General features: G+C 43.9%; 1 protein-coding gene across 1 annotated transcript in view; it reads right to left on the reverse strand.

The window, feature by feature from the left end:
• The window catches only part of TEX36 (testis expressed 36), a 47,347-nt gene extending 40,489 nt beyond the window's left edge, over positions 1-6,858 (reverse strand). The window contains exons 1-2 of the mRNA XM_085615003.1: positions 6,599-6,858; positions 189-323 (exon numbers count right to left, since the gene is read on the reverse strand). Coding sequence (XP_085471129.1) covers positions 189-323; positions 6,599-6,649 — 186 coding nt within the window. The 5' untranslated portion in view covers positions 6,650-6,858. The remainder of the gene's footprint in view (positions 1-188; positions 324-6,598) is intronic.
• Between the last annotated feature and the right edge of the window lie 19,454 nt (positions 6,859-26,312).

Below are 26,312 nucleotides of genomic sequence, written 5' to 3' on the forward strand. Positions count from 1 at the left end.
GCTATCACTACACTACTGTTCTCACGGTAGAGACATCCCTCATCACTGCTGTGGATCTGCATGAAGGTTTCAAAAAGCGACAGCTCTGCAGGAAGGCACTCCTGTGACGCACATCAAGGTTGCTACTTCCACTGGCCACTTTAACCTAGTCCTTCCCAAAACAGACATATATGTTGATGCAAACTTACCTGGGGCTTAGCACAGAATTTCAATGGTGATCGCCACTCTGGGTCTTGTGCTTTTAAAAGTTCAGCGTTCTTCAACATGGCCACTGTACTCTGCATAGTGATTGTTCCGAGTTCATCGGGATCAGGATGACGAAACTGAAATTGCAACACTCTTGATTACTAAACTCTCAGATCTCAGTTAAAACATGACACACTGTTGTTTAATAACTCGTGGAACTTTCTTGGGCCTGATGGGCGTTTATGTCTCAAAGCTCACTTATAACTTTCTTATGCCCATACCTCAAAATCATTTTTTATACGTATTTTTTAGAAATTCTTCAGCATAGGCATTCCTCATAGACTCAGATGCCCGAACCAGTATGTATCCTATGTTTGCATAAATATGTAATGTCTTACCCCTTCTGGTAGGTCATGTGTGTGCTGTGCATGTTCTGATCTGTACCGGCACAGCTGTATTTTATTATTAGATCCTTCTGATTTTGCCAAAAAATATATTACTCGCCCCAACTGTTATTTGTCTCTTTGGCCTAGTTTTAGGTCGAACCTATGACAGCACATGTGGGGCATGTTCTCTCGCTTGTGAGACACTATTGTGTACAATAAATGGCCTGGATCCCACCCATTACATACCATTTGTTGGCTTCAGTGTCAATTTCCTTTGCATCCTCATAGTGTGGCCAGCGTAGGCGAAGGGTCACTCCCGTTCTTTTCTGTGGGTCATGGACCAAGCATAGATTGATTCAACGTAATTAGTGCCCACTGCTGCTCATGCTGTGATAGAGGTAGTACCGTTTCTCCCCATTCTACTACCCCGTCTGGTACTCCATCCCTCCTCCCCGCACCTCCCTTGATTTGTTTTTCTGATACCCCTCTTCCTCCAGCTGTCCTTTAATGCTGCTCCCTTGCCACTTGTTTTACTTCCTCCTCCCCCCCTCTACTTTTTAAAACACATTGCACAGCAGAGCGCGCCTGCTGTGCAACATGGCGTTAAAAAAAGAAAGCGCTATGATGCGGTTAATACTGGCTGTGTCATAGCACTTTTTTCTTGACTTTAAGCCATGTTGCACAGCAGCTTAGCTGTTATGCAACATATCTTAAAAACATTGACAAAGCCAATAGATTTTGCATAGGCGAGACTTATTGGCTTTGCCAGTGCTTCATTGTCTCTAGTTCTAGGAGGTGGGCAAGCCACTGAAAGCTGGAGCCAGGCTAAAGTCAAATGCCTGGCTCAGCTCAAAGTCCTCTTGGAACCTTGACTTCAAAACATGCTGACGAGACTTCTGCCTGCTCCTTATCGTCTAACCTCAGGCACCAAGAATTAAAGACAACACATTAATATTTGATGAAAAAGGAGAGAAAACGAGATACTTAGTAAGTGGCTGAATAGCACAAAGTAAATCCAGAAAATCTGAGATCAAATTCAGCTTCCCTACTTAACTAAATTATGTGGTCTTAGGTAAATATTTTATTTCAATTAGCTTCCCTTTTCTCCATTATCACACACGGAAGCACCTCCAAATACACAAGTTCTGGACGTGCGCAGTACAAAAACATCCTGTGTTTGATTTACTGAACTACAGTGTAGCTCTTTGTATACTTATATTCAAGTAAATATATAATGTGCAGGATAACTGACTTGCCTCTTAGTTCACTAATGGCATTGGCCTCAAGTGTGAAGTTCATGTTTAATAAGTACCTATTAATGCAGAGGTTTAATTTGATGTACTGCAGTGAAACCCTTCCATATGTTAAAGAAATACTCTTTTTTTAAATTTAAAGAGACTTTATCATATATTTTACAAGCTGTTTGTTGCACGATTTGCCAAAGATTTCAAGGCTAGTCTTATGGGAGGGCTGTTAGATCCAAAACAGCCAGGCCCTTGGCTCTGTACACTTTGTTTATTAGCTCACTCCTCTATTGTTATGCCCTTAAAATGTTTTGTTCTTATTCTTGGAAAATAGGGCTGACTGAGCAACTTCGCTGGGCACATCCTAGATGTCATTTTTGCTAATACAGAACTAGTTACATTTCAAACGCTGATTCCAGTCATGTGGTCAGACCACCATTTGCTTGCCTTCCAACATAAAACAACACTAAGCAATGCACCTAAAACCACCTTACATGCATCCACCAATCGGCAGTGGAACAAACTCAATTTGGAACACTTAGAAGCACAACTAACATTCAGTAGAGATCTAGAAACAATTAATTCTGTCCAAAAACTATATAAGTGGCTACAGGAAGCTTTTGATATTATGTATTATGATACCACTAAAAACCACACAATCGAACTAAAGAAAACAAGCACCTTGGAGAAATACAGAGATAAAACAAGAAATTAGAAAGCTGCAATGTGCCAGGCTCAAAACAAACGCCAACCAAGGCAAACTTCACCTACAGAAAATTAACAGATTGTACAAGTCAGCTATCAAAAAAGTGATGAAAAAATACTATTCAGACAGAATTTAAAATGCTGAATGTGCAAATAAAGAAATCTATAAAATTCTCAATGAATTTCGTAAACCAAATTGCCTAGAAGCAGCTCATTCGTTACTCAAGAGTTTACAGACAAACTGGCAAATCATTACAAGGACAAAGCAGACACGTTTTGATTCATACTTAAAACAGAGACAAAGCATCAGTACTAACCCTTTTACAAAGCTTCAATCCAAGAATACTCTAACCCAGCCTCTCCGTTCCTTCCAACACATTTCACACAATGGATTTATGGACCTGGTCAAAGTAGGCAGGCCTGTCGGCAGCTCTTCTGACCCGTGTCAACCACAAACCTTCAAGATAATTCTTCTGACAACCTCTGCTGACACTCTAGTAAGGAGAATCATCAACAACTCCATATTTCCAGAAGAACTCAAAAGAATCATACATACACCCATTACTGGAAAAAACAAACTTGGACCAGCTGAACCCTGACAACTACAGACCGATTTCAAATGGACCTTTCCTGGGCAAACTGATAGAAAGAGCAGCTTTCACCCAGATGTCACAATTAATTGAAGGGAATGCCATTCTTTCAGACTTCCAAACGGGAATCTGCCCAGGAAGAGGCACATAATCTGCCCTCTCCACTATCTGGGATGACCTGAAGAACACAGTTCACCATAATGGGGTTGCTGCGATACTTCTCTTGGACATCTCGGCTGCCTTTAACACGGTTGACGATGACACTCTGATACAAAGACTCCAAGAAGCCGGCATAGAAGGGACTGCTCTAGACTGGATTGTGTCCTATCTTTGCAACAGAACTAATGTCTTCCATACCCCACCTTTCTCGTCCAAACTGTACTTCACAAAATCAGGGGTCCCCCAAGGATCTATTATCTCACCCATGCTTTTCAACATCTACATGAAGTAATTACCGGCCCTGATCAATCAATTTCACCTCACATGCTATAACTATGCAGATGACACGCAAATACTCCTTCAACTACAATGCCCCAAAGATATTGGAAACTCGCCAATTTTCAGTTGTCTCAGAGCTGTGGATCGATGGATTACGTGAAACCATCTCAAACTGAATGCTTCCAAAACAGAAATACTATGTGTGGCAATTGGAAACATTATGACCAGCTCGCCATGTGGCTTGGTGATCTGGGAACACTGCCTAAAATATCGAATAAGTAATAAACCTCGGAACAACCATGGACTCCAAGCTATCGATGAATGACCAAGTGGACGAACTAGCAAGATCAAAACTTTGTTACTATAAAAACTCTGCGACTAATCTATCTTCACCCATATGGGATTTCTACACAAGGTCCAGGCTAACATTTCCCTTCTTTTGTCCAAACTCGATTACGCTAATAGCCTCTACCATGGATCACCTTGAAAAGACTACAACAGATTCAGAACTCAGCTGTCTGACTACTCTAACATATAAAACCGCAAGATATCATCTCCCCTGCCTTGAAGGCCCTGCATTGGTTACCCGTTGCCAGAAGATCCACGTTCAAGCTGCTTTGTATCACTCAGAAAGCGATACATGAAACGGGACCTCTCTTCATCAGAAATAAAATTACCAAACACATTCAACAATGGAACATCCGCTCCAAAGTGGCACCTTGCCTCAAAATCCCAAGATTCAAGAAATAAACAATGGGTGGCGCATCATTCTCTGTTCATGCAGCCAAAGTATCGAACTCTTTACCCCCCAACATAAGATCCATGGATAACCACCTTCTCTTCAGAAAACTACTCAAGAATTGGCTCTTTCCCCACATAACTACCATACACAAACAGAAATATACAGCATATCTCTCTGTATTTAAGCATTTATTTGTACTATAGATATGTACCTATAAATGTGTATTGCTTTGTATAAACGTGCAGAATACTTATGTTAAAAAAATGTTTATATATAGATATTCATTAGTTCTGCTTAACAAGTGTACATATTACTGATAATTACATTATTCTATGTTTTAACATGTATATAAGTGATTGCATATTAAGTAGATTTTTTATCATACCTATTTACAGTTGATTCACTATTTATCTAAAATAAAAAATAAATATATATATATCAAACTAATTTAAAGTACAACAACACTTGAAAGCCAGAGTTTATTTAATGCATCTTTAATCTACAAATACTACCTTCCTTTATGCATCTATATACCTTCTATGTACATATGGATCTATATCTTTATTACTTGTGGATATATATATTTATTACTTTTACTTACTTAAAACGTTTCTTCTAATTCAGCATATCCAATGCACTACTCTATTTTTTACCCTATACCGCTCTCAATATATCCTCTAGCTCAACTCTCTGAGTCAAATCAAACTCTTTCTACTACTCTTTCCAATTCACGAGCCTGTTTCTCACCATATACCTCTATCAATATATCCATTACCTCCACTCTCTCATTCATCCCAAACCCCCTATCCCCATAATAAACCTTTCGAGACTCTTCCCTACTCTAACCCTCCTTGACTCATCTCATACCTCTTTTTATGATTCCAATGCCCAAAACAAGCCTGTCTAAACCCTCCCCCTGACTCATCCCCTTTCAACTCCCTTTCACCCATCCCAAGCCTCCTACTACTGCTATGAGCTCCAAAACAAATGAACAAAAAAAAAAGAATTCTAAATCCTTCCCTTCTATCCCTCCACTATCCTTTTCAATCCAAATAACAGACTAACATGTTCACCACTCAAATGAATTTCATATTTCACTATACTAATTCACCACTAATCTTTTATGGGTTGCAGAGTAGCATGCTACTCGCTCAAAAAGCACTTCAACACCTCATCAGGGGTAGCAAGCGCTATATAAATGCAAACCTTTATCTCTCTTCTACCCCTTTGCTATCCTTCTCAATCCAAATAACTGACTAACATATCCACCACTCAAATTACTTTCATATTTCACTATACTTATTCACCACTAACCCTTTCTGGGTTTCGAAGTAGCGTTCTATTTGCCGAAAAAGCGCTTCAACACCACATCAAGGGTAGCAAGCGCTATATAAATACAAACCTTTTTCCCTCGTCTATCCCTCCACTATCCATCTCAATCCAAATGACTGACTAACATATCAACCACTCAAATTACTTTCATAGCTTCACTATACTAATACCCAATAATCCTTTATGGGTTCCGGAGTAGCGTGCTACTCGCGGAAAAAACGCTTTGACGCCTCGTTATGAGTAGTAAGCGCTATATAAATGCAATTACAATACAATACACAATGGTTGACTGTTCAGCGGCAAGGAGAGTATTGAGTGAGTCTGTTGTTACAGACAAAAGTAACCAAAGCACAGACAGCGGGGTGGAGGCGGGTTGGGGTTGTGTCAGATCTCTCAGCCCTTGCGGGCAGTCAAAAAGTGGTCTCTAGTTCCTTCAGTCCATATCCAGTACATCTCGGTACAGAGGACCTGCACTTCTAATTATCCATTTCATGCACTGGTATTTCTTATACGTGATATTGTTTTCTTTTTTAAGAAACAACTTGAAAAAGGTTTAATATCATGCATAAGGGCATTCTGTTGTGTTTTCACGTTCATTAGAAACTTTTCTGCAACAGCAATATCGCAACTACAAAAAAAGTTAAAGTTAGAACAGCATATGACAGATTAGATGACCTCCATTATTGATTCGACATTCCTGAGACAAGGGAAAATCTAATTGTGGAGAGCGTCCGTCCCGCTCCCTGTTCTTCTAACCATGTATGTATTGAATGTACTACCTCCTACAACATACATGCAATCCCACATTAATTTAGATGAGGCGGTCAGTGGTTAAGTAACGGATTGCGGGAATGTACACTGACGTGCACCGCCCCTATGCACAGACGGGACTAGAGTGCACTTGTGCTTACTTACACGGGCGTTAGTTACTAATAGTTAGCTGCTGTGGGCAGGGGCGCCCAGTGAGACTCTTACCCATATGCCATCACGCTGGGTGGACGGGTTGTAGAGGCGACCCTTGGGCATGGTGCTGTGCTCGCTGGTCCGTGGGCAAAGCGCAGCCAGTGGTCTCTAACTCTGTTCCTCAGCTGGCGCCCCGAACTTAACAGCGGTGCCGTGTGCGGGTGAGCCCGGCCGGTCTCTCTCTCGGCTGCCCCACAGCCTGTCTTTCCCTCCAGCGGGCGGGAGCCGCCGTCTGCTTCTTCAGCTGACGGGCAATCACGGCCTCTGACAGTGTCGCTGGGGTTTACACGTTGCCCCGGAGACGGCGGGAGAGGACGTAACTTCCTGCTTTATTCCCTGTACCGGCGCAAATTGTGAAGGCCTCGGGAGAAGGAGTGAAGGCGCTCACAGAATTTATTGGAGGCTAAGTTAATAAGTACTAGTATTGGCAGGGGCCTGGAACTTACATGCCAACATTTTAGACTATGAAAGTGGGAGATTTTGAGAGAAAAAAATTATAGGGGGATTTTATTTTCCCAACTGACTGCTAAGGAGCCGGGAGACAGTTAAAATAAAGCCATTTTTGCCTTTAAAAACGTGAGTTTCCCGCCTGAATCGGGGCTGTTGGCATGTATGCTAGAATTAGACAGAGGAGTGTGAAGCAGGGGCTTGGCTCGGGGGTGACCAATAATGAACACCAGAGTTTGAGCAAAGTGCATGAAGACCACCTTACAGTTAGATATAGTGAACAATGTTCAGTACTGGAGGAGGCTTCCAGATGTGGCATATGCATACGCTAGTCCCCTCGCGACAAAATCTAAGTTTGCCATTAATAGTCCACTTCAGTTGTGCTACGAGCTAAGGTTGTGCACGTGCCAAACAAGCCTGTAGTGCTGACCGCGACAATATAACACGATCCAATGGCAGCTGTGAGAGGATCAGGGCACGTCTCTGCGGCCTGCAATCTTCCATTCTGAGAGTCCACAAACTCTTGTAGTCTTTTCCCAATGCCAGGTCAGGCATCCTCAGTTTCCTTGTAGCACAGTAACCCTAGCAAATACTAGGGGAGGGAATAAGAGGCGCGGGGCGTTTGGAGTCAGCTAGCCTCCAATCTAACGTGAAATCATAACAGAAGCTGCTCCATGGCGTGACTAAAACCTAGAGAATACTAAGTGAGATGGGTGATGGCATCTAACTAAAAGTTAAGGACTGTCCTCACACACCACCAGGTGTCATGCTTCATCATCGGCAGTCCTCGCTCTCCAAAAACTTCGATTTGATGGAGAGCAGGCCTACACCTGGAGACAGGGAGGAACTTCTAAAGCTGAGTGGGGGCCCATACAGTGAGTGAATTTAAAAATCAGTATAATCGCCAGAATTAATTTTATTTTTAAGGTGGGGATTATCCGATATTAAAATACAAGACCAGTGTGCGTGGGAAACTTATTACCCCGACACCGTAGAGGTTGTCGACATGTTTCTGCCTATCTGGCCCAAAGGGTCCGTGGCATTCATCAGGGCAAAGAAAGTAAATAGGGCTCAAATCTTACCACACTGATTGGCAGTATGATGCCACTGCGTAGGCCGACCTATGTCGATGCTCTACCTAGTTTTACAATTCCATGTGTTCTGTATGGGGAAAAAACGGGAGAACTTAATGAAAAAAAGGTGATTGTCATCAAAATTATGCAGTCAAAAGAATAAACCTAAATGCATCAATTATACAGTTAGTGGCATTGTGTGTGGCATGTGACACTGCAAGCATGAATCACATGCAAATACATTATAAACACATGTGGGATGTACTCACTACCTTACCCTATTGAGGGAACCTACACGCCCCATGGGAGGAGAGTGAGGGAAAGACCCCTGTAGTCACACTCTAGAATAGGAGAAAAAGAAAATAGCATTCCAAAACTTTAAATAATATATATATATATATATATATATATATACACACCATGATGAACCCTTTGTTAAAAAAGGTTGCTGCCTCCGTTTCAGGGTGGAAATCCACACAACCATTCAATCATTCTGACACTCAAACCCTTACTTTGTCACGGTGCGTCTCTCACCATAACCTGCGTGATTCTACTTTCTGTCCCCGAGGATAAGTGAGTTTGCCAAGGTTGCGGCGTTTAAATACACTGGAAAGTAGGCGGTAAATACCAAACTGAGCTTAGGTGTGCCCTTCATTGGAGTGAGCCCTGCAACCGGTGTCCCAACCGTGCTCACGAGTCTCTTAATGCGGGTGCCTGGTCTGCGTGTATTCGCGCAATGCGACCGATCTCAGCCAAGAACTCAGCAGGATCCAGTGTCTCGCTCGGAGTTGCCTGACTATGCCTGACTGGATTGTCAGCGCGTCACATGGTCTTCCCGGGACGCTAGTCTGAGTATGTGGGCGTGCCTACACCACAAATCTGATTAAGACAGTTGTCGGGGTATGCTGTGTTTGGTCTAAATAAATTGTGATCACAGCAGGGAGGATTCTGTAGATGTTCACGTCATGATGTGAACAATGTGGCAGCACGATGGTGGTGGATGTAAATAAACGCCACTGTACCGGAGTATGTTCAAAAAGCTTGTAAGGTATAAAATGACACGCTGGCAGGTGGGAACAGGCTTTTTATGTAAAAGGCGTCATAATAGAAGCCAGAAATAATCAAATGCTATAGAAAGGATGAATAGTGCAAATCAGAAGCATTTGGCTATACTAAGTCAAAGTGAGGTGGGGCTAGTCTTTTCATAAAGAGGATGTTGTCATGTAAGAGTTGTTACCACTGCGGGAAAAACCAGGGCCCTCTTTAATGAATTGAATATCCAGATCTGGTAAGAGCCACGTCTATTACATTGTTCAACATATCTCAGAGCCAAGTAAAGGGTGGATATTAGTTCCTGGTTTAAAAAAAGGATCTAGTTCTCACAACAGGCCTGATATTTATGAAACTAGGAACTTCAAGACATATTATAGTTGTAGCTTATTTGGCTATTTGTAGCCAAGGGATTTCGTCATTAAGACCAGTGTCCCATGTGCGTAGGCGAAAAACACAACGTTGTTCCTTTATGTGGAGAATTTTCTGAATGTCCGGACTTGTACTTCTGATGACCTCAATGACCCCCCATCTGAGGTCTGTGTCTTTGTGGTTATTTTCCAGAAAATGTCTGGTAAGCTTCGTGTTTGTCTTTTTACATCTAATCGTACTCCGGTGTTCGCTGATGCTTACTTTGTTCTTTCTTGTAGTCATTCCTATGTACATTAGGTCACAGGGACATTTTAGCAGGTAGATGACATTTTCAGTGTTGCAATTGCTGAAGTTTTTTAGGACCCAGGGTCTGTTGGTCTGTATGTCCACCTCTTTGTTTTTACTTGTTAGGGGGCATGCTACGCGTCCTCCACATGGGTAATGTCCGACCGGTCATTGTGTGCCCCATAATGTTGTCGGTTCTTGGGTCTTAGGGGGGGGTTGGTGTTTTAGCATGAACCAGTTCGTCCCTAGTGCTGGTATTTCTTTTGAAAGCAAAAAGGGGCAGTTCCCAATGCTTTTTAGTGCCATTGAGGATGTACCAGTTTGCGTACAATATTCTGTACTTTGTTGGATATAGTTGTATATGTGGTGACACATACCAATCTATCATTATTTTTCTTCTCCTGTGTCTCCAACAGTGCCTCCTGATTGTTGTTTCAGGCTCTTTTCTTTTGCTTCCTTACCATCTTTTAGGGATAATGCTGTGTCAGTAGTTTGATTTCAAGTTCCTCAGCTTGTTCATCATAGGTTTCAATGTTAGAGCAATTCCTACGAATCCTCAGGAATTGTCAAACCGGAAGATTCTGGCGAAGAAAACTTTATGGGGCACACAACAACCGGTCGGACATTACATAAATATGTGTGAAGGGCATGTTTTAGGTTTGATTCCTAAAAAATCTTCCAATTCACCAGAGATTGAATAAGTGAGTGCCAACCAGTTGGCAATATTACCATCTGTTAATTATTTTCCAGGAATCTGTGCTATTCTATATAGCTGTTGTTACACCCCACATTGAGAAGTTCTCATATGGGATGACTGACTTACATCCATGCCGGAAGTCAACAGGCCTAAAGAACAGGCAACAAGGTAGTGGCCTTGAAATAACTTTGCACCAAATGATGTTCTAGCATGCAAAAGATACAAGTATTCCTTCAAGCTTAAGAAAACATAAAATGTGCTGCTAGTGGGCAATGTCCTGCTAAGAGGCTTTTCAAACAAAACAGAAATAGTGACTCTTATTAGCATATGCTAATATATCAACAACCATGCTTTCATTTCTGTTCTGAAGTCCCCAGCTTATAAAGTGTAAAATCCACTAAAATATCAATGTTGTTTTTAAATCCTGAAAGGGCAACGTACATTATAAAATGCAACATGTATTACTTATTTCTCAAAAATACCTTTTAGAAGGATGACCATATTCTCTATAATTGCTGTTCCTAAATTTCTATACTAATTATAGCAATTAGATAGCTGTATAGAGAAAGGGACAACACGGAGTGAAGCTCAACAAAGTCACCAAGAAGAAAACATGGTTACCAGTTTGTTGTTCATCAGTGCATACAATAGTATTTTCATTGTACAATGCTTTTGCATTGGTAACCTATTAAACACAACATCAGAGTTAGGCTGCTTTTGAGAGACCCAGGCTTAGTTTGGCAATGGAATAAGGTTTCACAAATATTTTTCTGCCAAACGACACTGCTTTGAAGAGCTAGGACACAGTGGCTCAATACCTACACAAGGGGAGTGCAGGGCTACTGCCGTTGCAAATAAACCACTGTCCAGAGAAAGCACACAAAGCGTATATTATAGCAAAATTTCCACCTGTCTTACAATGCACTCTGAGATTAATTTGCTCTAGGTGGCAGAGGTATGGCTATGGTTAGACATAAAGTATATGTTCAGGCTTCATGAAGCTGAACTAGCTCTCAGTTTACCCATAGGTCAGGCGTTAGGCACCTGAGCTATGCCTCAGGTGATAATCCTCCATCACCAAAGCACAAAAACCACAACCCATCATTTCTGCTCAATCTCTTCTAAAATTGCAACCAGCCCTGTATTAAGTGCCTGTGGGCATCCACTAAATAAACTGAAAATCTATACAATCAGGATATGAGTTGAGTTGTTACTTATAAAGTACAACAAACATCCTAAGGGATGTCTGTACTTAACTAACAACATCAGATTCAATAAACAGATACATTTTAAGAGCCTTCCTAAACATAGAATTCTGCTCAGGCCAGTACGAAGTGCATTCCAAATAGAAGATGCAACAAAAGAGACTATCGGGGGACTGATAGCTGGAGGGAAGAGCCAAAATGAAGGGATCCCTTAGACTTGGAAGCAAACACAAACAGCATGTGACCTTTTTTTCAATGAGCTCTTTGGACAAAGCAGAACATTTTAAAATTCAACTTTCTTGAAACTGCCAACCTGTGCAGCCAACAGTGAGCCTTCAATCAATCAATCACCCAGGAATTTATATGTAATGTAATGTAAAAATTACTTATAAAGCGCGGCATTCACCGGACGGTTTCTTGGCGCTATTCACTTTAATCAGCGAGAGGCAGAAAGCGGGGAGAGAAGAATTTATGAGTAAATGCCATGGAAGAGGTGGGTTTTTAGGAGAGACCTGAAATGAAGGTGAAAGGGAGAAAGTCTCAGTTCCAACGGCAGAGAGTTCCAGAATGAGGGTGCCAAAAAGGAAAATCTGAGACCTCCGTGTTTTTTGCGCTTGAAGCGGGGAGTCTGAAGGAGCGCAAGATGAGAGGAACGGAGGTTCCTGGAGGGGGTATAAGGATGCAAGAGGGAGGAAATAAAGGAAGGACCGGTGCCTGCCAGAGATTTATGAGTCAGGCAGCCAAGTTTGAACTTGCAGCGCTCCGAAACAGGAAGCTAGTGGAGGGCCTTGAGGAGAGGACGGACGTGGTGATGTTTTGGTTGGTGGTAGATAAGGCGAGCTGCCTGATTCTGAATCAGCTGCAATCTGTTGATTTGGTATTGTGGGATGCCAACGTACAGGGCATTGGCGTAGTCGATCCGAGAGATGACTAACGCCAGCAGTGCCAAGGAGAGGGCTTCAGTGGTCAGAAAGTGGGCTATTTTCCGGATCTTCCGGAGCCGAAAAAAACAGGAGGACACAGTGGCACTGACCTGGTGCTTCATTGAGAGGTCTTGGGAGATGTAAACCCCGAGGCTTTTCACTTTGTCAGCAGGGTGGGGGGGAGGGCCGAGGGAAAGGGGCCAGAAGGTGGAATTCCAGGGGTTGGATGGGCCTCCGACAAGAACGAGCTCCGTCTTGTCGGGATTGAGTTTAAGATGGTGAGTGCTCATCCAGTTACTGATATGGCAAAGGGTGGACTGGAAATCTTGAGCCGCTTCGTCCGAGGAGTCGAGATTGAAAACGAGCTGTATGTCATCTGCATAGTTAAATGCAGTGACATTCCTACCGCGGAGGGAGCGGATCAAGGGGGTGAGGTAAAGGTTAAAAAGAAGGGGTGACAGGGATGAACCCTGCGGCACACCGCAGGTGACTCTCGTCCGGTTTGCCGTGAACTGGGAAAGACGGACCGATTGATGGCGGTCCGCAAGGAAGGAACAAACCCAGTTAAGGGCCGTCCCGCTGATGCCTGCCTCTTTGACACGGTCGACTAAGATGGTGTGATCGACCGTGTCAAAGGCCGCTGACAGAGCTAAGAGCACCAGGGCTTGACTGATGTTGGAGTCAGCGCCTCTACGAAGTTCCTCCATAACAGAGAGGATAACCGCCTCTGTCGAATGGGCAGGTCTAAACCCAGCTTGCTGGGAATCTAGAAAATTGGAGTCCTCGATGAAGGAGCTGAGGACGCTGGTCACATGCATCTCAAGTACCTTGCTCAGGTAAGGCAGAAGGGAAATGGGGCGGAAGTTGCCCAAGACCGTGGGGTCGGCGTTGGTTTTTTTTAATATGGGGACCACTTCGGCGTTCTTGAACTGACTGGGGACCACGCCGAGCAGGAGAGAGTTGTTCAGGAGGGCCAATGGAGGGCCAGGGCAGGTCGAAAAAGCGGTCCGGAGAATTGCCGGAGGGCAGCAGTCTGTGGGGGAACCAGATGAGACTTTGTGGAGCAGGGGGAAGAAGTCTTCTTCGGGTATAGGAGGGAGATGTGTCAGGGAGCGAGAGTTGAGAAAGGGGGCGGCCTCTGGGAGGGACATTGCTGGGGCCCCGGAGGAGATACTGTTTTTGATTTTACTGATTTTGTCTATGAAAAAATGGTTAAGGGAATCGCAGAGTGCCTGAGAGGGGAGGGGTTTGATGGTCACCCTATCCGGGTGTGAAAGTTCCTCCACAATAGCAAAGATGTCTAGATTTTTGCGCGGAGTTGAGAATTTTTGTGGAGAAGTAGGCAGATTTTGCAGCTGAGATTGCATGTTTGTATTCTCCGGATAATTTTAGGAAGTGGGCTTTTTCTAAGGGGTCGTAGTTTCGGCGCCAGCGACGCTCGGCTTGGCAAAGTCCCAGTTTAAGGGTTTTGAGGCTGTCGGAAAACCAGCGATGTGCGTCGTGAGTGCGTATATAGCGGGGCTACTCACCGGTAGGGGTCTCAAGGCACGGGGAGAGGGGGCAGCAGATTCGTCTGGGCGTCAACGTTCAGTTGAAGAGGCAGGTCTTGAGATTCTTCCTGAATTAGGTCAGCAAGGATGATTACCTGAGGTGGAGGGGCAGGGCGTTGTAGGTCTTGGCGGCGAGGAAGGAGAAAGATATTCCTCTGGTTCTGGTCTTGTGAATCTGTGGGACGGTGGCCAGGGCAAGTTGGGCGGAGCGAAGCTGTCTGGCGGGTGCGTGGAAAGAGAGGTGGTAGTTCAGATATGCTGGTCCTGCGTCGTGGAGAGTGTTGTAGGCATGTGTGAGGAGATTGAAGGCGATTCTTTTATTGATTGGGAGCCAGTGGAGTTGATGGAGATGTTGAGTGATGTAGCTGCGTTGGGGGATGTCGAGAGCCTGTTTGGCTGCAGCGTTTTGGACGTTCTATAGTTTCCTGAGCTGTTTCCGGGTGATGCCGGCTTAGAGTATGTGGCCGTGGTCTAGTCTGCTGGTGATGAGTGCGTCTGTGACAGTCTTTCTGGATTCTGTAGGGATCCATCTGAATGTCTTTTGGAGTAGGTGGAGCGTGCTGAAACAGGATGAGTATACAGCGTTGATCTGGCAGTTCATTGAGAGTGAGGAGTCCAGTATGATGTATGATGTCGAGGTTCCGTGCGTGGTGCGTGGTCCATGGGGTGGAAGGGGTATCCAGAGCAGCGGGCCACCAAGAGCCGTCGCAGGCTGAAAGGTCGGGTCCTAGGATGAGTACTTCGGTCTTGTCTTAGTTGAGCTTGAGGCAGTTATCTTTCATCCAGGTGGACACGGCCTGCATCCCGCTGCGGAAGTTGTTTCTGGTGGCTGTAGGTTTGTTGGCGTAGGAGATGATGTTGAGTCCATGGTTTCTGGCGATGACTGTGAGAGGGGCCATGTAGACATTGGAGAAGCTCAGGGAGGAGCCTTGGGGCACTCCATAGCAGATCTCTTTAGGTTCTGAGAGGAATGGAGGTAGTCCGACTTGCTGTGTTCGGCTGGTAAGGAATAAGCGGATCCAGTACAGGGCCTTGTCGCAGATGCCGGCGTCGTGTAGTCTCGTGATTAGGGTGCGGTGGGAGATGGTATTGAAGGTGGCCAAGAGGTCCAGTAGGATGAGGGCTGCGGTTTCACCGTGGTCGAGGAGGGAGCGGATGTCGTTGGTGGCAGCGAGTATAGTGGTTTCGGTTCTGTGTTTGATTTGAATGCCGGATTGAGAGTTGTCCAGGACATGGTTTGAACTCTGGGAGCTGATGCCCTTCTCAATGACCTTGGCTGGGAAGGGGAGGAGGGAGATGGGACTGAAGTTCTTGAGGTCAGTCGGGTCGGCGGATGGCTTCTTCAGCAGGGTGTTCAACTCTGCATGTTACCAGTCATCGGGGTTGGTGGTGGTTTCGAAGGAGCAGTTAATGGTGTGGCGAAGCTCTGAAGCTGGCGGTGGCTGCTCTATGGAAGATATGATATGGGCAAGGGTCTGATGGGGCTCCAATGTGGATGCTTTTCATAGTCTTGAGTGTGTCTTCTGTAGTAAGTGGGGTCCCTTTGAGCGGGATCTGTTGGGGGCGCAGTGTGGTTGCGTGCGTTGGTGACGGGTGTTGAGGCAGGGTCTTTGGTGTCAAAGCTGGAGAACCTAGATGTTTTCTTGAAATTCATGACGAGTCAGTGAACATATTCTGAATGCCTTGAAGCATGCAAATAGCGGAGTCAGTTAGGCGAAATGTAGTAAGCACTGGTATAGGATATTCTGCAAATTATGGTAGCATTAATAATACAAGCTTTCAAGGGAAACAGAAAAGCAGGTATTTCATCAGGATCCTCATTTGGCAGTAAGAGAAACTGCAATAGCAGGATAAGGAAGGTGGAAATGCCATCATTGTACTCTTGTCTCACATCATTCAGTACAGCCACTGGGGCGGTCTCATTGCCTAAGCCAGGTTAAACACATCCAGTAAACATCTGGTACCTGGTGTTTTTCAAGATGTTTAGAACGCTGGTGAACCAGAATGTCTTACGAATTCTAGTGACTGCTGGCAAAAGAAAGATGAGCCAATAGTTAGCTTCTGCTGTGTGGTCAAGTTTGACTTCTTCAAAAGGAGCTTGACAACCCCTTTCTTCCATTCTCTCGGGAGAGTGCCAGATAAAAACAGGAGTTAGCCCTGGCCATAGCCCTGCTTCCTTAAAGCGCTCCAGTGCTGAATCAGCCTTGTCTCCGAAGAGATGGCAGCCATCAAAGGGCATTTCCATGAGCAATGCTTGGACATCCCCAGAAAAACCAGCCGTCCTCAACCAGGCGTGGTGTTGTAAGGCCACCGTTGATGAAACCGCTCTGCCCAGTGAGTCGGTCATGTCGGTCCACATCGAATGGTGAACTTAGCTGCGTCTCTCCTGCAAGCAACAGCATGGGAAGAGTATGGCCGGGCCTTCTCCGGGATCATTGACACTTGCACAACCGTATCCCATAGTGTGTGGGAATAGCAGCCCAAAAGGCACACAGTGTTCACAAACCACTGTGCCAGGCTGGGGAAGTAAAGATCTTCCCTAAGGTACCCAGCCTCTTGGATTACCAACCTGGGGAGCGGTAGGGGATGCACCAGGATTTACATGGGATGTAGATGCTTGGACTTCCAAGCTCTCTGGGGTGGGATGTTGTGTGAGAAGTTTTGGTCCTCTGGAGCGAGGCTGTGGTGGCGGGCCATCGTCTTGTTCACAGGAGCCTCTGTGTGGTGCTTGTCCCAGGTCCCAAGCAGGACGTCAGTAAGTGCTTCATTAAAAGGAGAAGCGGTTCTAATGGGGACAATCCTGGCAGAGGCACTTCTGTTAACACGTTCGTCTTGACTGCCACTGAGGGCAGGATAAGCTCCAGGACCTTGGCCGCTCTCCTCACCACCATTGCGAAGGACAGTGGGGGGAGAAAGCATGCCAGTATCTCGAGAAGTGTCCTGTCTACTGGCCTCACACAGATCCTCACACCAGTCCTTAGTATAATAAAACTGATATTCCTCAATGTTCAGCGACCCCTCCCATTCCTCCCTGAGTCCTAGTCCATAATAATAGGGCTCAGGCTCAAGCCTGGAAGGCATGCCTTCAGTCGGTGCCAGAGTCGGTGCCAGATGACGATGCCGAGAGCATCGACATTGGGACTAGAACCGGGGAAGGTCAAAGTAGCCGTTGGACCGGATCCGCGGAATGGATCTGAGGGGGCCGGACTGGGGATAGAGGCACCGGTGCGGAACCAGTAGGGGCTCCTACTGAACCATCAGGGCCCAAAGGCGCACCAAAGGGAATGGGCCGCCCCAATATGAGGCATGTAGCTTCAGAGAATTCTTTTAACTAGGCAGGGGTCGCTTTGGCTCCCTGAAACTTGGGGAGGTGTGGAGACAGCCCAGGTGCTGGCTTTACTGCGGAACCAAGCCTTGAATGTGGATGCTCCATCATCTCGTCGGCCGACGGAAAGGGTGAAGTCAAAGATCTTATCTTCTCTACCACTATCACTGGCTGGGTGAGTGGCAATTTTGAAGATGGTGGTCCTTCTTGTATTTATTCAATAACATCCCAATCCCCCTCACTGATGGGTTTTTTCGTACACTACGATCGCACATGATTCGTCTTGTTTGGGGTGGGAAACAGCCAAGCATTCGCTGGTCCATCCTCACATTGCCGTACGAGAAGGGAGGGTATAATGTCCCGGATTTCCAATTATATTATCTAGTGGAACAATGGCGTTATTCGCACGCTTGGTTTCACCCAGATGCGCGAATTCCGTTTTTACGACCGGAGGTGGACCTTGTTCTACCTGACAAGCTATCCGCGGGGCTTCCTGGAGGCTTCCCCCGAGATTCATGTGACATTCAGACGGTGTCTACCACCTCCTGGGCGTGGGGGAAATTGAGGAAGCTTACCAGCGCTGAGGCCCTATACTCTTCCTCCCTTCCCCTACCAAACACCAGATGGTTCCCAATCACTGGGGAGGTCCTGGTACAGCGTATATTGACTACATTGAAGATCGACAAAATAGAAGATCTCTTCCCAGTGGGACATGCATTTTCACTAGATGAAGATGCAAACTATACTAACTGTGACTTCATGACCCGCTTTATTATGACCTGTGTAAGATCAGCTCTGCGGGCTGAGTTCCCCACGTTTCCCATTGAACCAGACTCATTCCCCCCGCTCACATTGGTGATAGAGAATCCATCCTAACGGTGCTCGCCTCATCTCCAAAATGTACAGAACGAGTGCTAATATGAAACCAGTCTGTGACACTAAAATTCGACAAGCCTAGGAGATGGACATTGGCGGGCAAATAACAGACGAACAATGTGCAAAATGCTGCGAGGCCACTAAGGGATTTTCCCTCAACAGTAGACACAAGCTACTCCATTTTAAGTTCCTTCGTTGCGCCTATTTTACACCTGTCATGGCGCACAAGATAGATACCGCTAAACCCCACACATGTTTAAAATGCTCCGCACCGCACGCTGATTTCAAACATTTGGCCTGGTCCTGCCCCCGATTACAAGCTTACTGGACGGAAGTATACACGACTCTGGGGAAAATGGTCGACCTACCTCTCAATCCCATCCCGGAGATTGCGCTATTAGGATACACAGTGCAGTTCCCAGAAAGTCAGGAGATATGCCTCTCTGGGATTACTTTTGGCTAAAAGATAAATTGCCATATATTGGGGTAGGAAAACTGCTCCCAAACTGCAGGATTGGTTGACAAGTTTAACATATTACAATGTTAATGCCGAGGCCTATGCCAGCCTTATGCCATCAACATACCGCCCTAGGGATATATGGGGACCATTTAGGGACTATGTCACAACTGCTAAGCAGGCTTCCAGCTCACAGACAGGCAGCGGCATTGTGCTGGATGGAGTGGGATGATTAGTCTGAACTCATAGTACAAGACCTGGCTGAGCGTGGATTCGAGATGTTGTGCACCTGCAAGGTTCTTTTGCGTACTATCATGCCAGAGGTAATATTGATATACATTAAATGGGGGTTGTGTGGGTGGGCTGAGGGAGCGTTCCAACCTTTTGGCTACGTGGCAACATGGCACTATATTATTAATACAGTCATTACTGTTAATAGTTTTGAACTGTCATAAGTGATATTTACTACTTGCAAAACAATTGTATACAATATTATGAGAATAATGCTTGATATTTGGGAAAAATAAAGTGTTAAAAAAAAAGATCTTATCTTCTTATTCTTGTGGTGGTGTGACTTACTCGAGCAATGCAACGACTGAGTGCGACGAGGATCTTGGACTCTGCAACTGCTCCTGGGACCGTCCGCTCGACCAGAACCTCGATCGTCACGGCATCGCACGTTGAGCCGCCAGGAGCTTGAGGTATTGCTTCCTTAAGGCCTTCGGATTTATGGCACAGCAATTGGTGCAGGCCTCCATGTCGTGGTTGCACTCAAGACACCAGAGGCACACAGGTGCGGGTCCGTCACCAACATCGATCGGTGGCAGGCACTGCAGGGCTTGAAGCAAGCCTTCTGTGATGACACCGTTGCCACACCAGGAGGAAAAACCTCAAAAAGACTGACAAAAGTAAAAAAACAAGTTTAGTCTAAAAATGACTAAGGGGTAGCTCTCCAGATCTGTGCTGACTGCCGCAGACAAAAAAGAACTGAAGTCAAGCGCTGGGGTGGTGCCTATATAGGCACTGTGCACATCAGTTCCACCACGAACAAGACAACACCGAGCCGAACGGCACCACCTATCAGTGCGCAGAGGTACTGACCACGAAAAATTTCTGGATCCAGCCTGATGCCTGGGGATATTTCTATGTTAAGGAATCTGCAGCTAGAAGTCCCTATCAGATAAGGGCAAACTAGGTGGGCTTGGTGACCCCCAAACTGAGACTAAAATATTGGAAACTTTGTACCTGTGTGGATATCAAAATGATAGAAGTACAGACCAATTTAGAGACCAAGGCCATGGTCTTCAGTTAAGTAGAATTTGGGTGTTAATTAGTACATGTGGTAACTGCTGTTACAGTGGTGGTGGTGGTGATGGTGGTGGTGTACTGAATGGGTAACATAATTAATTGTTCCTGAGTTCCCCACCGCAGAATGAAGCCTACCGTGAGGAATCGGTGTTTATGACACCAATTGCTGAATATTTTGGATCTATGTCTTATGATTTCCTCAGGCTTTTTCTGTTGAACTATGTCCAGAGAAAATTGCAGAAAGTGTTAACTGATGCATACCTCAGAATTCTGATCTGCGAGCAAACATCCATTTGCGAATGGTTCGGAATTTAAACCACAAATTTAAAACACAAGAGATATGCCAATCTATGTATGCCTTTATTGTGACCTCAATGCTGTAGGGTTAGAGTATTATATTGTATTGTAGTTGTATTTATACAGAGCTTCATACTTGTAATGAGGCACCAGAGTGATTTGTGGAGGGTAAGCGCGCTGCTCCAGAGTGCCATAATTTGAACAGTGCATGCTTATCATTTAACATATATGTCATGGTTTTTTTTATGTCTTGTGTCATGACCATAGTTACACACTGAATACATTTTGTTGCTATTTCCCTGCGTGATTTTAAAGAGAAAATAAGGGAACGTTAGGGTTTTAAGCATTCAATTCCATATGATGGACTGAAGTGTGCGAGTGCAGTCTAGCCTACATTTAGTGTTTCAGTGTGTGGATATGGCTGAAACTGTGGAAACTGTATCAAAGAAGGCTATATCTGCGGTTACTTATGGGTGTACAAGCGTTGTGCGAGGATAGATACTTGCCATCTATGGAATGGTCTGTGTATATTCAGCTTGAACCATAAAGAATACAGGGCTACGAAAGTGCACAGAGACGACAGGAGTTACCCTTGGGTGGTGCAGACTGAGTGATTTAAGCAATTACAAGGCCCGATAGTGAATCTAATCAACCCCAAAACAGCCTCTGCGGAATTAAAAAGGTATATGAGATTTACAGAACAAGAAGTCTACAGCACCCACAATACACTTTGGTTAAGGAAACAATTTCTTGGAACAGGTAACTGGATAGGCTTTGGAGGTCTATGGTGTTAATTAGAATGATTGCTAAAAACTGATGACAGAATAAATAATTTTTTCTTTGTCAGTTTCGGTTTAAATAGTACCTACTGTTAAGCAAGAGTTTAAAGCATTAAGAAAATAAAACAAAGCAAGGTATCTGCCAGATATGTACTTTGGACCTTTCAATGTTTAGGAAAGTGGTACACAAATGGCAATACAATCTAATATCACTGCCTCTCTCTATTACATTCTGATGGAATCTTACATTCTTCGTCTCTTGTAAAGTGTGGTGAATTACCCCTGCGTTGTATTTAAAGATGTGGTGGGATCTGCTAACTGTGCCTTTAATCCCTATTGATCTAGCCCCAGACACAAAGTAGCCCACCATGGTCCTCTTTACAGGTTGCAAAGTACTGGTCAGGTGCAAACTCTGCACCAGTAAATTACCTGTACTGTGCAATTACAAGTTCAACCCCATGGAATGGGGAATTACTGTGCAGACCTGGACTACCAGGCAGTATTCTGCATGGCATTCCACTTTTCCAAGGAGTTTAATGCATACACTTACCACCTGGTCTGAGCAGATGGTAAAAGTGTCGGGGGGGGGGGGGGGGGAGGGGAGGGGAATGAAGAATGCTGGCAGGCCAGGGGGAGCAGCCTCTTCCCACAGTGATTTTACCTGGCCAGTAAAATTGGGTTTGATGTTGCTGCATCCAGTAAATCCAGGCGCAGGAACACTGGACCTCTTACAATTCCCCTTTCAACTCAATAAGAACTGCACGCCTGTCACCATGTGTGTACAACTGCTGAGATATATAATAAACCTATGCCTGCTTGGAAGATACATTTCCCTGTCCCGCTGCTCCTAGTTAATGAAGTCACGCTTCCATTCTAGTGCCTCTCAGACAGTCTCTAGAAAGCCACCACTTTTTTGTGATGTCACCTTTTTTAGCCATTAGAAAGTAGACTCTTCCTGTCAGTTCAGGCAGAGGGCGCATCTTGTGAAATTATTCACACACAAGAGATGCGAAATTGATTCATCTCACCATACTGTATAGCACAACAGACACATTCCACACTCCGTTTAATCCACACATAGAACATATACAGCACACATACACTCCTTATATATGCCCTCAGTCATCTGGAGAGCGGCAGGAGCAAGGACGAGGAGAAGAGAGTGAGAGCAAGGAGGCAAAAAAGAGGCAAAGTTAGAACCGTAGCAACAGGATATGTGGGGAGATACAACACAGGGGGAGGGGAGGAAAAGGAGAGACGGACATAGAAAAGGATGAGGGGAGTGAAAAGAAAGAAACAAATCTGCAACAATTTGTTACTCAACAGAGAGGCCAACCTCTATCCGGTGTTGGTGCACACAGCACCAGGGTTAAAGGATCATGGTGAGATTATCCAGGCATGTACTTATTAGACATATGCTGGACGCTACCTGGGCTTCTCCACGGACATTCTGCTGACTCAAGGAATCTTCCAAGAGCAATGGAATTTTGGGCAGGAAGTTCTCAGCAACTTGTTTCCTAGACCATAGCTAAGACTGCAGACTTCCGTTTTCAACATGCTCGTTTACTATTGAATCTTTCCATGAGTTTTGAATGGAAAAGATCTAAGACATAAGTATTGGATTATTTTATGGTGTCTTCTTTCCTATTATAAACCTTCTGTATCTAACCTTTCAGCTATCAACCAGAAGCACAGAGCGATTTGCTACTTTCTTGATCTGGTCTTGAGACATCTTTATCTGTTTCATAAGCTTACTGTCTTATAAATATAAAAAAAACACCAATAAGAATATAGACATCCCAGTTTTATTTGTCGCTGTTGTGTACTGTTAAATGTGTGAAAAGCTGGTTATGTTTTCATTGATGAATATGTATTCATTGGAAATCAATAAAATTGATTATTAAAAAAAAATATATATATATAGACATGCATATAGGGGCTTTTACAGCTCTCTTCATTTATTGGTCTGTTCAAGTGTCATTCATATTTTGCTTCCATCCACCACAACATAAAGCATAACACCATGGATCGGCCCACTTCATCCATTGGCTCTCTTACACTAGGAGTGACTGGCACCAAGTAGACGGTCCTTCTACACCCACCCAGTTTTCGAGATAGGTCCAGCAGAAGAGCAAAATTTGATGTGACAGTGTGGGTATGTTGAATGCTGTCTTTTTTTTATTATGTACTACGGTGGATTGAATTGAGATATTATGTACATTATGGTTTTAAAAATGAAATGTTGAGCTATTAATAAAATTAAGATATTTTTTCCAATTCTTAGTCTGTTGGTTTATTTATATAGGAAGTATGGATTGTGTGTATGTGTATGTATATGTATATATATATATACATATACATATACACATACGCACAATCCATCCTTCCTATATAAATAGACCAACAGACTAAGAATTGAAAAAATTGAAGTTCACCAAACTCCCACAGCTGCTGGCTGATATACAGGACACGGACACCAGTTGAGTGCAAAATTTCTTCCTTTATTTGCTGGTGCCAAGCATGGCGGATGACGCGTTTCGCCCACTGACCGGGCTTGATCACATTATAAATATATTATTCCACCTCAGCTTGATTACTTGACACTTTTGGTGCTCAATGGCGGTGCAAACCGTGGAGACGGCGGAGCCGAGCCGTTTCAATTATCAACGCAGTATTTCTTTCGAAACAGATCCTTCAATTATCAACTCAGTATTTCTTTCTAAACAGATCCACTCGCACTCACGGACATGGATGTTTTCCAGATTTCTTGAATTCATTAGCGGCAACATCATAACGGGCAAACAAAACACCCCAACACGTTTCGGTCTTCTAAAGACCTTGATCACGGGTTCAACAAAGCGTTACAATTCTATTGGTGTTATACACTCAACATCATGTGTTACGTCATATCCTCTTACGCTTTGTATTATGGTACTTGGTGTGTGTGATCGCAAAAACCACCCTGCAATGCAAATAGCATTTCTCTGTGACGTGTTTAAAGTGACTTGTGTTAATATACAATTTAATTATAATTATGCTTGTAATAAGTGATATTAAAATAAAAGTGAAAGTTTTGGGAGTTTGTCAGTTAACCCGACCCAAGCCGGTTACTTCACATATATTACAGCTTTATATCCATATGTGTATAGTCAATTAATTTGTCGTTCTCCAATCTAGGCTTTAGGTATGGGAACTCTCATCTTTCAATATTAATCCAATTGCCTCTGCGTTTGCATTTTCTTTGTGTAAAGCATATTTAATTACTGATAGACAATTTCATGTTCTACAATCTAGTATACAAATCCTGCCCTCCAGTGGGCTTGTTTTGTATTGATTTACCACAAATCTTTTTTATAACATATAGTATATTGCAAACGAACTACTCAATTGATAAAATCCTATATCTGATGACAATTTTTTATCTAACCCTGGTATGCATTGCACAAACTCCACTTCATGTGATATATAAGTACATGTGATAGCGCAGGTTAAAATCATTTTATCAGAGGGGCAAAAAGAAGGACCATATCTATATACATGTATATCTCTTCCCACAGGGGTGTCTCTCATTACAGATGCAAATGCATCTCTTCATCTTGATTCAACCCGTTGGGATTTAATGATTGGAAGGCCAAAATATGGTGCGATTCTTTCTTTCTTAAAATACGTTCCCTATTACCACCTCTCACGTGGCGTTCCACCATCTCCACAGAATAAAAATTCAGTTGTTTCCAGTCCCCGCCATGGTTTGTTACAATGTGTTTAGCCACCGCGTTGCTACGGTCCATATTGATTATTGCTCTTACATGTTCCAGTATGTGCTTCTTGAGTTCGCAGATCGTGCTCCACACGGATTACAGCCTGTGGGGGCACTCAATTATGTAAATTACATACTGACTTTTGCAGTTGATTAGTTGGTTGATTTTCAATTTATTTTTATTTGCCATGCGAATCTCTTTGGTATTTTGTTCAATCTGGCATACTTTGCAGTTCGAACATTTGTAGAACCCCTTTGCCTTCAGCCACATTTCTTGTTTTTTTTCCTTGAAATGGCTGTGCACCAAATTATCCTTCAGATTTTTCGCTCTTCTGAATCAGATATTCGGGTGGTTCACACAATTGTTGACATGGTCAGATCTAAATGCAATATGTTCCAATTTTTTCGTAGGGTTTTGGAAATTTGTTTCAATTCAGTGGAGAATGTTGTGATTAAACAAATTTTATCTTCTTTTAGATCTGTCATGTTTTTATTTTGTATTATTTCCGATCTTGTTTGTATAGATGTTCTTTGTAAGCAGGAAGTTATAACTTTTTTGTTGTACTTCCTTTTTTGGAAGCGACTAACCGTTTGTTGGCTATGTTTTTGCCATTCTTCCTCTTGGGAACATATTCGACGTATCCTCAAGAATTCGCCGTACGGGATGTTGTTGATTAATGTGGGTTGGTGGAAACTCTCCGCGTTTAGTGTTGCATTGCTTGCGGTCATTTTACGATGTAATGTAGTATGTACTTTATTGTCAAGAATGTATATCTCAGTATCTAAGAAGACCACCCGACTGTTGCTGATTGTATATGAAAAATGTAAGTTGGTGTCAGTGTTATTCAGAATTTGGAAGTACTCTTCGAACTCGTCATTGGAACTATCCCATATTATGAAGAGATCGTCTATGTAGCTCAACCACATTATGGTTTTGTTGACAAACCTATCATTTTCCGGGTTCCATGCCAATTTTTGCTCCCACCAAACCATAGTTAGACAGGCATAACTGGGACTGAACGAAAAACCAATTGCGGTTCCGTTTTTTGTTGGTAAATTTCCTCTCCAAACAATGTCAATCATTTTTTTTTAAAAATCTTTTTATTGTTTATTGAAAACATAACAAGGTCACACAAGACAGATCGTTACACCCAAACATCAGGGGCGCCACATCACCGGCAACATACAGAGACAGCAGAAAGACTAGACTTATATACTTGAGTTCGGACAGCAGCCTAGGTTCCGTCCGCGATCTCCAGGCCGGACAGGCGAGCCTGCGGAGGCTCAACTATGTCACCTCTGTAGGTGTTCCAGAGCGACCACAC

Source organism: Triturus cristatus, chromosome 1_2, assembly GCF_964204655.1.
Source record: "Triturus cristatus chromosome 1_2, aTriCri1.1, whole genome shotgun sequence".
In the NCBI taxonomy this organism is placed as follows: Eukaryota; Metazoa; Chordata; class Amphibia; order Caudata; family Salamandridae; genus Triturus; species Triturus cristatus.